At 41.9% G+C, this 14,614-nt stretch overlaps 2 protein-coding genes across 5 annotated transcripts in view; one reads left to right on the top strand and one right to left on the bottom strand.

Moving 5' to 3' along the window:
* mpp2b (MAGUK p55 scaffold protein 2b) overlaps positions 1-5,335 on the top strand; it is a 38,069-nt gene extending 32,734 nt beyond the window's left edge. For all 3 annotated transcript variants that reach the window (XM_062378864.1, XM_062378865.1, XM_062378863.1), the window contains 7 exons: positions 731-862; positions 1,367-1,469; positions 2,451-2,519; positions 2,619-2,780; positions 3,033-3,235; positions 3,608-3,736; positions 3,966-5,335. In XM_062378864.1, the coding sequence (XP_062234848.1) occupies positions 731-862; positions 1,367-1,469; positions 2,451-2,519; positions 2,619-2,780; positions 3,033-3,235; positions 3,608-3,736; positions 3,966-4,142 (975 nt within the window). In that variant the 3' untranslated portion in view covers positions 4,143-5,335. The remainder of the gene's footprint in view (positions 1-730; positions 863-1,366; positions 1,470-2,450; positions 2,520-2,618; positions 2,781-3,032; positions 3,236-3,607; positions 3,737-3,965) is intronic.
* Positions 5,336-5,614: 279 nt separating this feature from the next.
* abi3b (ABI family, member 3b) lies at positions 5,615-12,731 on the bottom strand. 2 transcript variants are annotated; one of them, XR_009911930.1, is made up of 9 exons: positions 12,507-12,731; positions 12,209-12,376; positions 11,013-11,192; positions 10,864-10,925; positions 9,353-10,381; positions 7,254-7,952; positions 6,800-6,861; positions 6,508-6,727; positions 5,615-5,754 (listed from the first exon to the last, which is right to left on the bottom strand). XR_009911930.1 is itself a non-coding variant. In XM_062378866.1 (5 exons), exons 1-5 carry the CDS (start codon positions 12,651-12,653, stop codon positions 9,982-9,984), a joined length of 957 nt encoding a protein of 318 aa, XP_062234850.1. In that variant the 5' UTR covers positions 12,654-12,731; the 3' UTR covers positions 9,049-9,981. The 2 variants fall into 2 exon arrangements, 1 of the variants encoding a protein (XP_062234850.1); XM_062378866.1 differs by lacking the exons at positions 5,615-5,754; positions 6,508-6,727; positions 6,800-6,861; positions 7,254-7,952 and having other exon boundaries at positions 9,049-10,381.
* Between the last annotated feature and the right edge of the window lie 1,883 nt (positions 12,732-14,614).

Raw genomic sequence — 14,614 nt, 5'->3', positions numbered from 1 at the left:
GACATTACATTGACTTGCATTGATTTCCTGGCTTATCCTAACCTGAACCATAAACTATCCTTAACCTAACCTTTACCTATCCTTAAACTAAATTTAACATTAACCCTAACCTAACCTATCCTGAACCTAAACCTAACCAGAACTTAACCTTAACGTCAAGTCTCCATAATCTGTAAATAGATTTAGATCTCCACATGGACTACACATACACACACACACACACACACACACACACACACACACACACACACAAAGTACAGTAAGGGCTTTTTTGTGTGCTTGCCTCTGTTCAGTTCAAGAGAAGGCATCAAGTGCAAGGGGGAGGGGATGGTTTCCATGGCTACATGTTTTGGCTCTCTCTCTCGCTCTCTCTCTCTTTCTCTCTCTCTCTCTCTCTCTCTCTCTCTATCCTTCTCTCTGTCCTTCTCTCTCTCCGTCTGTCCCTAAGACTTCTCGCCCTGTCAGTGTGGGTTCGGTGTCAGTTTGGTTTACGAGCTGAATCCTGTTGCCTTGAGGTGTCGGGAAAGTGAGGCGACAGATGGAGTGGGCTTAAAGTGGGCAAGGCTCTTTCATATTGATGAGGACTTACTCGCCCAATCCATCCACCACAGGTCACATACAGCAGAGCAGGGGCAGCAGAAGTACACAACACATACACACATACAGTGTCTCTGTGACATGGATGTTTTCACTGACATGTTTCCTCTTTTCAATGTCCTAATCCTTTCAGGCCTTCGTCAAGTGTCACTTTGACTACGACCCCTCTCACGATAACCTGATTCCCTGTAAGGAGGCGGGGCTCAACTTCAACAGCGGAGACATTCTGCAGATCTTTAACCAGGAGGACCTCAACTGGTGGCAGGTCAGTATCGTACTTCTCCATACAGCTACAGACCATTTGGGTTTGTAAACAATTGCACCCACAATGGGCAAATGTAGAAATAACACATGTATGCACACCAAATATAAACACATCTGGAATAAAACAGTTGGAAAATCAAAAAAATCGAATGAATGTATAGAAATAAAGAAAATAAAAAGTGAATGTCAGTGAAGGGAATCAGGGTCATAGCGGATATTTGATGTATTACAGGTAAATTGCATGTGAAAGGGCTGTTACCTGATTTTAAGTGGACTCAAGGGCTTTTATGTGACTTGGTTGCGTGTCCCATTTCACACTGTATCCATCCACCTGGTTATGGATACTGACAGCTTCAACTCCAAGCTGAGAGAAACGTACTTGTGTCAGAGGTAAATCTTTTGCCCGTTTTCTCAAGGCATAGAAAGGTTGCTCTAACTTTCTCTGTTTTTTTAACTTGATCACTATTCTTCAGTGTTTGTGTGAACATGTGTGTTTCCATTACAGGCCTGTCACATAGAGGGAGGCAGCGCGGGCCTCATTCCCAGTCAGCTCCTCGAGGAGAAGAGGAAAGCTTTTGTGAAGAGAGATCTGGAGCTCACTACCACAGGTACACCTCTCAGCGGCAGCCGAGCGGGGAAGCACTCCTCATTATGCAGATTCAACACAGAATCCTCGCTGAACAAACACACCGGCAACAAAGGCAACATCTGTTCCATTCCATATCATACAAGCGTTTCATCTGGCGCTGGCCGCTCATCCTCCTCTCACCTCTCTCTCTCCACCAGTTTGCTGCTTTGCCAGCGAGCAGTGGAGAACTGGTAATGAGCATCAACGTGACTCAGGCAGCCTGATTCAATCTGCTGCTTATTAAGCTGTGGGGCCTGACATTCACAAACAGCCCTCCCTGAGAAGGAGCCCTGATTGAGGAGAGGTGATAAGACCTCTGTAAATACAAGCCAGATCGATAAACATCTCCTATTAGACGTGGGGTGAAAAAGAGGCCCTGTTCCTTCAGATTTATCTGCTCGGTCCAGTGTCCTCAGCAGAAACAAGACAGGTGGTGAGTCAGAGCCAGCCGCGTGCCCTTAACTTGAGGAAAATGACAGCCCGTCTGTACTGTCCTTGGAGCCGCGAAGGGCACATCTGTCTGCTGGCGCATGTTCCACATATTATACTGACTGCCGAAACATATTACTTAAAAAATGTGAATACTTGTGGACAGGGAGGTCGGAAAATTGTAGATCTATCTTATTCATAAATTGAGGAAATCATCTCGCAACTCAGTCACAATATTTTGCTGCCACAGCTGGATGAGTTGCATTTCATCATGAAAATGAACAACTGAGCCCATAGCTCTTTATAGGCCAATCTTTTTACATAAAGCAGCCAAATAATCAGCCAAACAGAGGGACAGCAGATCTAAGTCGCAGGTGTTTTACATCTACATTAGTGCACACTGCCACCTAGTGGTGTTTTCTCCCTATAACACCTTGCTGATGATAATTAATTTTATCAGGGACTCTGGTTTGCAGAGACATTACAAAGGTTGAGGGTTTCATTGTGCTGTGTGTGTTGCTGTGTGTCTCAGGTCCTCTATGTGCTGGGATGGGGGGCAAGAAGAAAAAAAAGATGATGTATTTGACCACCAAGAATGCAGGTATTAAAACCTATAACATCCCAATTTGTTTGAGCTTTAACTCCACTGGACAGAGTGATTGCAGTTTACTGATCTACCTGCTTACTTGTTCCTCACTAGAATTTGATCGTCATGAGTTGCGGATCTACGAAGAAGTCGCCAAAGTCCCGCCTTTCAGAAGGAAGACGCTTGTTCTGATTGGTGCCCAGGGGGTCGGCCGTCGCAGTCTGAAGAACAAGCTGCTGGTGTCGGATCCCCAGCGGTACGGCACCACCATACCCTGTGAGTGCAGCCATTCATCATGACACTCAACCACATACAAAATCCATCAATCCTCCTCCCATTCTTGACAGCCTTGCTTTTTAAGCTTCTGTGTTTGCTCGGTTCAAACAATCTAAGCAAAAGTGACAGTATTCAAATTATCATGTTTTTTTAGATTCCCCCTGAGGACTTCATCTTTTAGTACTTTGTTGTATGATTAGTTTAATTCAAATACTGACCCGTCTCTGCGTTTGGATTCATCTCATCCCTCAGTCACCTCCAGAAAACCAAAGGTGGACGAGAGGGACGGCCAGATGTACTCCTTCATGACCCGCAGTGAAATGGAGTGTGACATTAAAAACGGCCGTTTCTTGGAGCATGGTGAGTACGACGGGAACCTGTATGGGACGAAGATCAACTCCATCCACGAGGTGATAGAAACAGGAAAGATCTGCATCCTGGACGTCAACCCGCAGGTAGAGGAAGCTCCCATGCACTGTTTCACTTCCTTCACGCTTTACTCTAAACTTGTTTTCCACTGTTAATGACTTACATGTGAAATTCTATATTCAAACCAATTATGTACAGCTCATTGACTCTGAGGAGTTTTTAGTCTAAGCACATCATCAGTATTTATCAAAAAGGAATCTCTTAACGATCAGCGTTACTCGCTTGAAACACTCCGCTAATCTTATTTACACACATTACCTTGATGAATTTGTTAGATGAAGAACAGCAGCTGAATTTCCAATCACTTTCTTTATAAATGTGTCTCAGTTTCTACTATTCCCACTGTTGCTATACCTCTCTCACTCATCTGTTGTCCTTTTTTATTATTTTAAACAAAGGCCATCAAAGTCCTGCGGACGTCAGAGTTCCTGCCTTATGTTGTTTTCATTGAAGCCCCAGACTATGAGGTTCTTAAAGCCATGAATCGGTCAGCAAAAGAGTCAGGAGTCATCACAAAACAGTTAACGGTGAGATTACCTATTTACTATCTTTTTGTTTTAGACACTGATTACATTCTTGTCCGAATTCTTCACAATAAATAAAGTTAAATGCCAAAAAGAAAGTTAGTTTTAATGAAAACTCACGACAGTACTACAGTTGCTCACTAGTTTCACTGTTTACTTGCTGTAATCAGCTGCTCCTCGCATTTATTTTCACTTGTCTCACTGCCCCCCCCCCCCGGCTTTCTCCCTGCAGGACTCTGAACTAAAGAGGACGGTGGACGAGAGCGAGCGCATCAAAAGAGCCTACGAACATTACTTTGACATCTGCATCATAAATGACGGACTGGAGGCGGCTTTCCGAAGTCTACGGCTGGCGCTGGAAAAACTGGCATCGGAGCAGCAGTGGGTGCCCGTCAGCTGGGTCTTCTGAAAATCGTCGGCAGGAGCTCAGCGGCTAAGGTGTCAGAACCCGCAAGGTCAAAGGTCGGAGGACGGTTTTTAAAATTCGCAGCTCCAAGGGGGGGGCGGTTTCCGCGCAGCCGTCGGTGGTGGAGGCCTGTCGCGAAGGGCCGAGCGTCGCGATTCCGTGAAAACGAGCAGCCTCATGTAGAGCATTTCTTTTGTAAAAACTAAGTGTTCCTCTGTCGAGCCTCACGTCAAGTTGTATTTTATTTGCCAGAAGTGGACTCATCATTGATATCTGTTGAGAAGGATTTTAGAGCTGGCGATGAGGTTTAGTGCAATAGTGTGAGTGGGCGTGGGTCATCATAAACGTGGAACTAGGCTTAGAGTGTGTTTTGCAGATAAAAGTGCTCCGTCTGAGGTTTTGCATTGAAGGAAATTCAACTTTTTAGCCTTTTCAAATCTTAATGACTTCATGTAGTGTAATGTTTACATCGGATCGGTACTAGGACAAATTGCGGAAAGATACCAAATGTTATGTTTGTATTAAATTCTCTATATTTTACCATTTGATCATAAAGTATGATTGTACGTCTTCAGAAATGTGCTTTATCCTGTATCTCCACTCATTTAAAAAAATGAACAGCAATAGATAGTTATATACAAAAAGCATATATGTGCAATACATCTACTCACATGTCATACAGAAATATATACGCATAAAACACAGTGAGAGCAGTGGGGGATTTAAAATCTAATATTTAGTCTCAGTTTCCTCTTTAATGTGGGTTACATTGCTGGTTCCTGTCCGATACTGGGAATGCGTTTGGTTTGTTTGGCAGTGAAAGGCGTCCAACCACTGCCTGCTTGATTCTGTCAAAGTCGCATTTGTAGCACTGACAACACATAAACCGTATTTATTTGAAAAAACAACAACTAAGAAGTAGCCTACAGTATATACTGATTGTACGATGGAGGTAAACATGTTACTCAACACTACACTTTCTTTGTTATTTTACAACTATATATTAATATTAACTAATATTTATTGGTGGCTTCGTCATCTTACTTTTGCCTTAACATGGTTCGAAAGCCAAGGAAACACTATTTTTTCATCAAGGAATATTTCACTTCTGTCACTGTACAAGTTCCCTCTTAGAAAATAGGAGAAAAAAAAGATCATACTGGCAACTTATTTAATATTTATTTTATTTTTCCCTAAAACTTGTAAGTACTGTATTGTAATAAAGAGTATATAGTATGACATAGAGAAACACTTGGTGCTTTGATGATTCTGCTGGCGAGTAGATGCAGTTGGATGACTATGTACACACAATGTAGTTTTGATGTTCGTATAAAAATTAAAAATGTTCAGAAAGGTGCTCTGTGATCTGCAGTTCATATTAATTATTTTTTTTTAAATTAAAACCACATTATGTTAAATAAAAAGACAAAATGCACAGAAACAAGAGGAAGTGCGTCTTCAGTGTCTGCAGGAACCTCTGAAGCTGTCGTCGTCTATGGTGGGTGAAGGTGATGGTGATCATTCAGTGATGAGACGCCAGAGGAAGCATTATGGGATACATCCCTAAGGCAGGCAGCGAGTCCGCCGGCCAAAGGCTTGCCAACACGGGGTCAAACTGCATGAAAGTGAAGTCCACAGTAAGTTAGTGTTTTTAGGCATATAACAAACAATGCATTTTAAAAGTTTTACCCAGTGTTTTATACTTAAGATTGGTATCAATCGTCTGGTTCAAGTTTTGGGAAGAAGGGGAAAAAGTAGACTTTTCATGCCTGTGATACATGATATCTCAAGATATCCGTGAGGGAATTTCTTCAAGATGAACTGATTAGATTTTAGTAGTTAAAGGTCAATGTGACTTCATGTCCTTGTGAATATGATACAGCAGAAATGTCCGTCTTGGACTCAAGGATGACCTGATTAGAATTCGGAGGTCAAGGTCACTGTGACCTCACAGTGACCTTGTTAACATGTTTGCTTATGAGCACCTCCAGAGAATCCTTTCAGATTTGTCACAAATGCTCATTTAGACGGATTAATCGTTCAGGTTCCAGTGGTTCAACCTCACAGTGACCTCATGAGAGCCTGGAAAAACATTTGACTTAAACTGCACTTACAACCAAAGTGCCGTCATTCTAGTTGGTTTGCAGTAGATCTGATTGTAGAATTGTTGCTCGTTTCCAAAATAATATTGTTCTTGAAAACTTTGAAATGAATTTGTGACTCAGAGCCTTAATTCCAATGTTGATTTTTGTGTGACCCAATATAAAGAATGACACAGATAAAAGATTCTCCCACGTGTCAACAATACTTTGGAATAACAGGTCAGTTGAATCTTTGTGCTGGGAGCCGAAGACAGTGACATACGCACCAGTGAGTAGGGAGGTGGGTGATCCAAGCTGCTGTAGGGAGGAGGAAGTCTGTCGTAATGTCTGTCCTCTTCATCTTCTGAAGAAACGGTATAGTTTACGGCAGCAGGGCTGTTGTCCTGCGTCGTCGGTGTGGTGACATCATACACTGCCCTTTTCTTTTTTGCATGAGCATAGAAGCAGAGGAGTACCACAGCTATGGACACCACCAAGACTGGGAATCTAGAGACACGTTTCAATCATTTTCAAGACTCTTCATGTCAGTAAATCCCTTCATTTTCTTTCATTACTTACATATATTGAAAGATATTCAGTACCTCAGTCATGTCAGGGATAATGTCAAGATGCTGACACTACTGTGGACAAAAAAAGGATCGGATAAGTTGGCTTATTTAATATTTTTTCTTTTTATTTATGTTACTAAAAATTAAAAAAAATGCATATACATATATATATGAGTGACAGGGTTGGGACCTGTTGTGACCCCATTGAGCTTCAGGAACAATTATGACATTTTAAAAACCACAGAAAACGGCTCAGTACTGTTCAACAGGACAGATAGGTTCAGTTTGTTAGCAGCAGGTAAAGTAACACAATGTTTGACTTTATACTGTTTAACAACGGACAGCGGACCTTCATCCTATAAATTTGCTGCTCACTGTAACTTTTAATAGAAAATCGGCGAAACAACGTAATTTACACACAAATCAAACTGATGACGCTAGTTAAATGGGAACTGGATCCTTACCTTAGTCAAAGAACCAGAATCATAGAAAAACTGTTCCCACCTGTGGGTTGCTAGCAGAGGATAATATGTTACTTATGGGGAAGTGAACCGCATGAGGAAGTTTTACAGCATTATTTTATTGTTTAAAGACACAGGACTCTCTGGGGCACTCTGCATTTCACATTTCTTACGTTTAATGACTTCATTCATTGTTTACTGAGGTCAGAGTTCAGCTGTTAGACCACTAGAAAGATGTTAGACAGCAAACAAATAATTTTTTTCCACCTTAGTAGTTCTTCCCATTCTGTTTTTAACTTTATTTATTAAAATATAAATGACTTAATTTTGTACATTACACAGACTTTTGTAACCTCAGTATCATTAAAACACGTTGATTATTGCAATTAAAAAGTCATTATTTCCTCCCACTTCACGTGTATACATTCATGTATATACTGTACAAATGTTAATTTATTAAAAACATTGTAGACATCAGAATTATTCTAAATATAACTATATGTCTCAAGATATAACTACATATACGCACTGAAGGTCACTGTAACCTGTATGGGCTCAAATAAGGTTGAAAAATATTTAGATCGTGTTCAGGCTGTAGAGGGGGTTTGAAGTGAAGCAGGTGGAGGAGGAGCTGGGCCGCTCGGAGGACGCTGGAGGGTCGGTGTGTAGCGGGGATGGGTCTGAGTCAGACAGGGGTTTGAGCTAAAAAAGAGAAGTGAAGACATTTGATTAGAGAGCGTGACAACTTGAAAACTAACTCTGTGTGTGTCAAAACAGTATTGTACCATATTCAGCTACGGACAGCTCATACTACGTTTTGCATTAGTACATCCGATCTGCTGCACTGAAAATAAATTTGAAAAATAATGAGGTTAGACCTACTGCAATCCTACTTTCAAAATTTTACCGAAGAAAATGCATTTTGAGAGTTGTTTTTATTTATTAATTTCGCAAAAAGATTTGGCCTTGCGGTTATAGTTATTGTTAAATGCCCACTGCTTAAAATTTGATTAAAAGGATCTATTGGCGGAAATTGAATATAAAATAATCCTGATGATGTTCACACTGGTGCATAATCACCTAAATTGTACAAATTGTTGTTTCATTTAACCTAGAATGGGCCATTACATACTTTATAGTGCTTGGAAGAGGAGGGTAAGGTAAGGGTTATTCAGCTGCAAAGTGTAACTCCACCACTAGATGTCACTAAATCCTACACACTGAACCTTTAAACTTTAAAGGAATGCTAAGAACAGGACCCAAACAGTGCTGCACCCTGTAAGGACAGGACTGACATTTATTCAGCTGTACAAGGGAAGGTCTCTATGGGGAGGTTGACAATATGGTGCATATCCATTAGTTCTTCATCTTACTCTTCCTCATCTATAGGGATGATGTACACAGACGGAGGCCTCGGGCCTTGGGGGACCAGCCCCTCGTTTTCTATGCGTTTCTTTGCAAGACACAACATGGGAATCCTGAACTAAAAGAACATCTGAAATACCATAATAACATGCCTTCAAAGAGGCAAACAGAAAGTCAAATTAATCTTCATTTCACTTAATCTTGTACTTACTCAACAGAAGGATATTAAAGGACTTTGGCAGGTTTATTTTTCTGAATGTGGTTCTTAGAATAAAAGAACAGAACTGATTTAAAACCTGAAGATTACATTTCTCTTTGAGGTTTGTCAGTGTTTCTCTTTGGATCCTCACGTCACAGGACATTACCAGAATGACATAATTACTGTTTGCGTGAAAGCTGCACAAAACTATAATTTTCATGTGACAAGCAGCAGATTTTATTCTCACGATGACCACTATGTCCGCATAACACAGATCTAGGCTAAAGGAGTGCAGGCATTTGTAGCTTTTATTAGCTGTTACATATACGATTATAGACTTAAACTATTTAAAGGTAAAGACGACAGTAAAAGAAGACCGTAGTTCGACGTTTCCTCTCCATTGTTGATGAATATAAAATAACGGGCCTTGTGTGATCAGGCTTGTTGAAACTGGACACAATCAAATACAGTAAAGCAAATCATTTAATAAGCTCTCCCTGACTAATGTGATATTTTCCATGCTGAAAATGAAGCTTACCTTCAAGTGGCAGCCATGTAGTGCAGCTTAAGCAGAGTGTTGACTTGCAACAGACGTTTTACAGCCTCATTGACCTGTTTAAAGTAGCATCTGACATAGACAACTTATCGTCACTGATAGTGCTCTCCCCACACAGTAGAGTGACAGTGTAAAAGGCCACCAGCTTTTGAAGTCACTTGAACGGATTAAGAAATATTGTAATAACACAAAGACGTAATAAGGAAGGGAAATCACATTACAGGACACAAAAAACTGAAGATAACACGAAAATGTGGAAATCCTTGTTTGAGCTTGTTTCACAGGAATGCAGTGCAGGGGCTGTTGAGACACGCTCCGCAGAGCAGCATTCAACGCAGCACCCTGTGTCACTGAGGAGGAGGATTTCCAGTCCAAGAAAAAATTATAATCTGAAGCTCATTTTGTGCTGTTCAACACAGATGAAACAGCTCAAGGTCAATTCGACTGTTTCCAGCTTTTATTTGCAAATTATGTCGATGTCAAAACAAACCTGAAAATATCTTTTACACTTTCATCTCATGGCAAAGACCCAGCATGTCTGCTCAGACTTGTTACCTGCTTTGCATTTTCACAAAATTTTAACCATCCGACAACATGACCCATATTGTTTGTTAATGTAGGAGAGGGGGAGGTGGTGGCGGAGGAGGAGGAGGAGGAGGAGGTGGGGGAGATGACGCCCCTGACACTGGAGGAGGAGGAGGAGGCGGAGGGGGAAGAGGTCCAGCTCCCGATGATGCCGGCGGCGGAGGCGGTGGGTAGGCTGCGTTCGACAGGCCCATAGTCGGCGGAGGGGGCGGTGGGGGCGGCGGGGGCTGACATGTCGGCGAGGTCATGGGGGGCGGAGGGGGGAGGCCGTAGTCCATGGAGGAAGAGAAAGGCGGAGGGGCAGGCAGCCCGGGTTCCAGGCCACCGGCCGGGGGGGGAGGTGGGGGCAGACTGTCGTTGGAGGGGTTGGCGACAGTTCGCAAGGTGGGGACTGACGGAGGAGGCACAGCGATGCCGAGACTGGTTCTGTAAACAAGACAAAAAAAATATAGACCCTCAGCTACTGTGAGCGATACTAACATCCTGTAGGTTCTTAAAGGAATAGTTCTGACATTTCACCTGATTTGACTGTTTACAAGCCAGTGAATGAACTCACATCTGGTCCATGTGGACTAGTAGGGGCCTTCTAAAATCTACAAGTAGCCACAGTTTGGAAGCAAAAAAGTACAAATACTTTTCAGGTATCTGTTCTTTACTTACTGCTCTGAGCGCGTCTGAGTCAGACAATCTCTTTGCCTTCTGCATATGTGAAAGCCCCAAAATGTACAGACCAAATTTTCTGGACATTGCTGAAAACAGCTTATGAATAAAATTAATTGTTGAACTATTTCTGGAGAACCATTCTGTTATAATATGGGGCTAAAATCGAACATCACTTTCTCTTAGTGTCTGTAATGAGTAATCATAATATTGGTGTTACTATTAAACCGTGAACAGTGTCTACGTACACAGAGATGTCTGCAGTGCTCAGTATGCTGTCTGCTCTCTTTCTGGGCTGCTCCTCAATGGTCTGTGAGGAGAAGATGATGAAGGTGAAAAAAGGAGGTTGTAAACACAGCGTTCAATTCTCTCTCTCTCAATGTCATCTCCAATTTACCTTAAAACAGTGTCCAATAGTGTCCAAGGCAGAGTATGATATCGGCACCCTTAAGTGGCCCCTCTCTGGCTCCTTGCCTAAAGGCGGCAGAGCCATCAGCCTGGAGCGAGTCCTGTCTTTGGCCGTAGTATAAGAACCGATCTCTCTCCTCGCCACCTTCTCAAAGTGGATAGCAGCAGCCTGGAGCGGAGCACAGGGAGAACCAGCCTCAGACTACAACACAGGCGATCTCATTCTCTTTCAGAAAGCATACAAAGTTACAGCATGGACAAAAGTACAAAAAGTAACAGAACTGAGCACATATTAAAAGGGATGCTTAACAAATATACAGTAAAACCCATTTTTCTCAATTCATATACAAGCAATCAGTTAAAGACCATAAAATTACTTTTAAACTCTTTCTTGCGTGTAAAGATTTGAATAATTATTAGCACTCACATGTTGCATTATTTTCTTGGTTGTTCCCTGCTCTTGTGATAAATGTAGAAATAGTGACAGCAATACCATTTTCTCTGTGTGAATTCATAATCCCATAGTTTGAGTATTTAAAAATCACGTTTGCATGGCTACTCAAATAAATACATGTGTAGTTAACAGATTTGCTACTGTATGTAGTTTTCATTTTTACAAACTAGAATGATAATCAGTTAAGTGCGCACCTCCGGCCAGGCCTAACAGTTCCTCTATTCAAACCACATTCTCTTGATCCGCATTTGTATTTAGATCTGCACCATTAACATAGGCTAATAAATGTTGTTTAAAAAAGCGTTACAGGAAGTGAAAAACAAATCCTGTGGTTTGATTCTTGCTCACAAACGAAGAAAAATGAATGACATTCAGTAGAGTGCACTAAGGGTTAACAGTCCACTTTACAATCAATCGAGCTGCACCCAATTCCAAACAATCACAGATATCAGTTCTATAAACATTCCAGATTTTTTCCCATCAAGATCAATGAATTATTCACAGAAAAATGTTCTATCTCGCAAGAAAGTGAACATTTCCTGGATCCTTCCGCAGATCCAGAATGAGTTCTTTCCTGAACCGTGACCCCTCCAGTAGTTTGCATTTGCATAATCCTGCTAACAAACCGAAAAAGAAAGCATAACCTCCCTGGTCTTTAACCACTGGCGCACCTGGCCCCTCGGAATGCCTGTGAACGGCCCTGGTGTTTGTAGGTGAAAGGAGTCACTCACCAGTGACAGCAGGTTGACTGAGTTCTCCATAGCTCTGATCTGCATGGCCTGCGAGTCCAGCAGCTTCAGCATGGTTGTGGCCAGACTGTTGATCTGGTAGGAGACACTGGCCAGCGACTGGGCGGTCAAAGCCTTGGCCTCATCCAAAGCCTTGGTCTGATCCTCTGCCTGCAGAATACACAACCACACAGGACAGGTTGAAAACTCCTTCACAAGCTTTTTTATTTTTTAAACTTAAAAACTAAAACTAAAGTTGTGATGATACCGCAGCAGAGATGTTGTAATGATCTCCACTCACCTGGAGGTAACTGTTCTCGCAGTAATCCGCCACTTGCAAGAGGTTGCTGTGGTTGTCAACGAGGTGTTTCCTCGCATCTGGCGCACTTTGCAATATCTGACCAATGACTTCAGAAAAGTTCTTCTGCTCGGTCATTTCTCCCGTCATGTCCGCTGCGGGTGTGTCAAGCCTTTTCCAGAGCCGCTCTCGCAGGTCGACTTCCCCGTTTACCTGAGCTGAGGGTGTAGCGGGGAGTCGCTGGATGAGGTGGGAGGTGGTGAACGCGCTATTTCCGCAGGCTAAAGATTTCTCAGCAGCTGGAGGGAGGAGGGCAGGGCTGCACCAGGTGAACATGCGCTGAGACTGCAGCAACATCTGTCTGATGAGGAAGAGCATGCTATATACATGTTGATGATGTGTCTAACATAGTGGTATAGGCTATTCTTTTACACAGACAATAATATGAATTATGCAATATATGGTATGATACCACGGGAGTGTGTAACAGGGACAATTAGTAAATTCCACTAGATGGCAGTGCTGTGCAGGGAAACGCTCGGTCTCACTGCTCTCTGCACTGTGTTTGATGATGATGGTGATTTCTTAAATAATGTTACAGGCTATTGTTTGACACAGATAGTGATTATATGAATATTATGAATGATAGTTTTTATAATGGTATACCAGCAGAGTGTATAGCAGCCGCATGTACTATTTATAAAATCCATTAGGGGGCAGTGCTGTGCAGGGAAACGCTCGGTCTCACTGCTCTATGCACTTTGTTTGTGTTTGTTGTTGTTGATGATGATGGTGATTTCTTTAAAAATATTACAGGCTACAGTTTGACACAGATAGTGATTATATAAATATCATGAATGATAAAATCTAAAATGGTATACCAGGAGAGTGTGTAGCAGCCGCATGTACTATTTATAAAATCCTTTAGAGGGCCTCTGCGCTCTTCCAGCCTGGGGGTTATGGATTGAACTGGAGACTGACGGCAGAAATGGAGACTGATGGCAGTGATGATCTACTGACTGGTAAAGTTCAGCATCATTTAAACTCAGCAGCAGCGGATCATAGTTGTTAGATAAATGTTTTACTTGTGATTACAAAATGCGTTGTGTTGTCCAGGCTATCATCTAAAAACAATTATTTGCATCCTCGACTGTGTGTGCGAGAAAGCAGTCCACAATATTTACATGGGCCTGATTCCAATTTTCTAATTGTCCAATTGTTATGAACACAGACTGTATATTAAGATGTAGTACGCATCTCCTCTTCCTCTCACTATCCAGATATGAAGTCAAAATATCCAAGATACCAGTGCCGCCATCTTGTGCATGTGGAACCAGAGTCCGAGCAGTAGCGATCAGGAGATGGCGCCGCAGTTACGAGGTCCCACCGATACGTCACCAGTCGTGAGTCAGTCTCAGCTCATTTTTAAAGCATCAAATAACACTTGGAAAAATATACTACTTGAACATACATTAGTACGTCATGTACTTTGACCTTTTAGTTTGGATCATTGCACATCCACTAACATGGATGAGGCGGGATGTATGTACCATACTTCAGCCAGGCACCAGGTGGCGATCGAGATTTTGTGGCTTCACTTTGGGGTGGTTATCTTGTCATCCATCTTTATATACAATTGTATTTATTGCGTTTTATGTTTCTATGTTCATTGTATGCACCAATAACCAGAGCAAATTCCTTGTAGGTGTAAACCTACTTGGCAATAAAATACTTCTGATTCTGATTCTGAATACTTGAAAATGACATTCCCATCAGCCCTTGCTGCACTTTGTGCTCAGTAATAAGTTATCATGATCAGGTGACCTCACTTTAGCCACTTTGTGATGACACTTTTGGGAAAGTTTGAAAAAGAAAATATGTTGTGTCTTTTGTAGGTGAAAATCGTCTGTTTCTTCTTCCATTAAATGTCAGCGTTGTTGTTGCAGTATCCAAATATTGGGTAAACAAAGTCCCGCTGATTTTATACCCTTTTTTTTATTAACACTTAGAAAATGATAAGCTCATGTTACATTAAAGCTCTGATAACAGTTCACTTAGACTTTGAGAGGGATCTGAGCTTTTCAGCCTGGATGTGACTGACTCTGCTTCAG

The sequence above is a fragment of the Platichthys flesus genome, chromosome 20 (assembly GCF_949316205.1).
Source record: "Platichthys flesus chromosome 20, fPlaFle2.1, whole genome shotgun sequence".
Classification (NCBI taxonomy): Eukaryota; Metazoa; Chordata; class Actinopteri; order Pleuronectiformes; family Pleuronectidae; genus Platichthys; species Platichthys flesus.
Note: the sequence above shows the minus strand (reverse complement) of the source record. Positions and strands in the feature narration are given on the sequence as shown.

Bases quoted from the DNA above. Each gene is read 5' to 3' on its own strand.
- abi3b (XM_062378866.1), bottom strand. From the start codon at position 12,653: ATGACGGGAGAAATGACCGAGCAGAAGAACTTTTCTGAAGTCATTGGT. The intron at 11,193-12,208 runs GTGAGTGACTCC...GCTCCGCTCCAG, and splicing joins CAGTCAACCTGCTGTCACTG to GCTGCTGCTATCCACTTTGA. The intron at 10,382-10,863 runs GTACGTAGACAC...TCTTGTTTACAG, and splicing joins AGCACTGCAGACATCTCTGT to AACCAGTCTCGGCATCGCTG.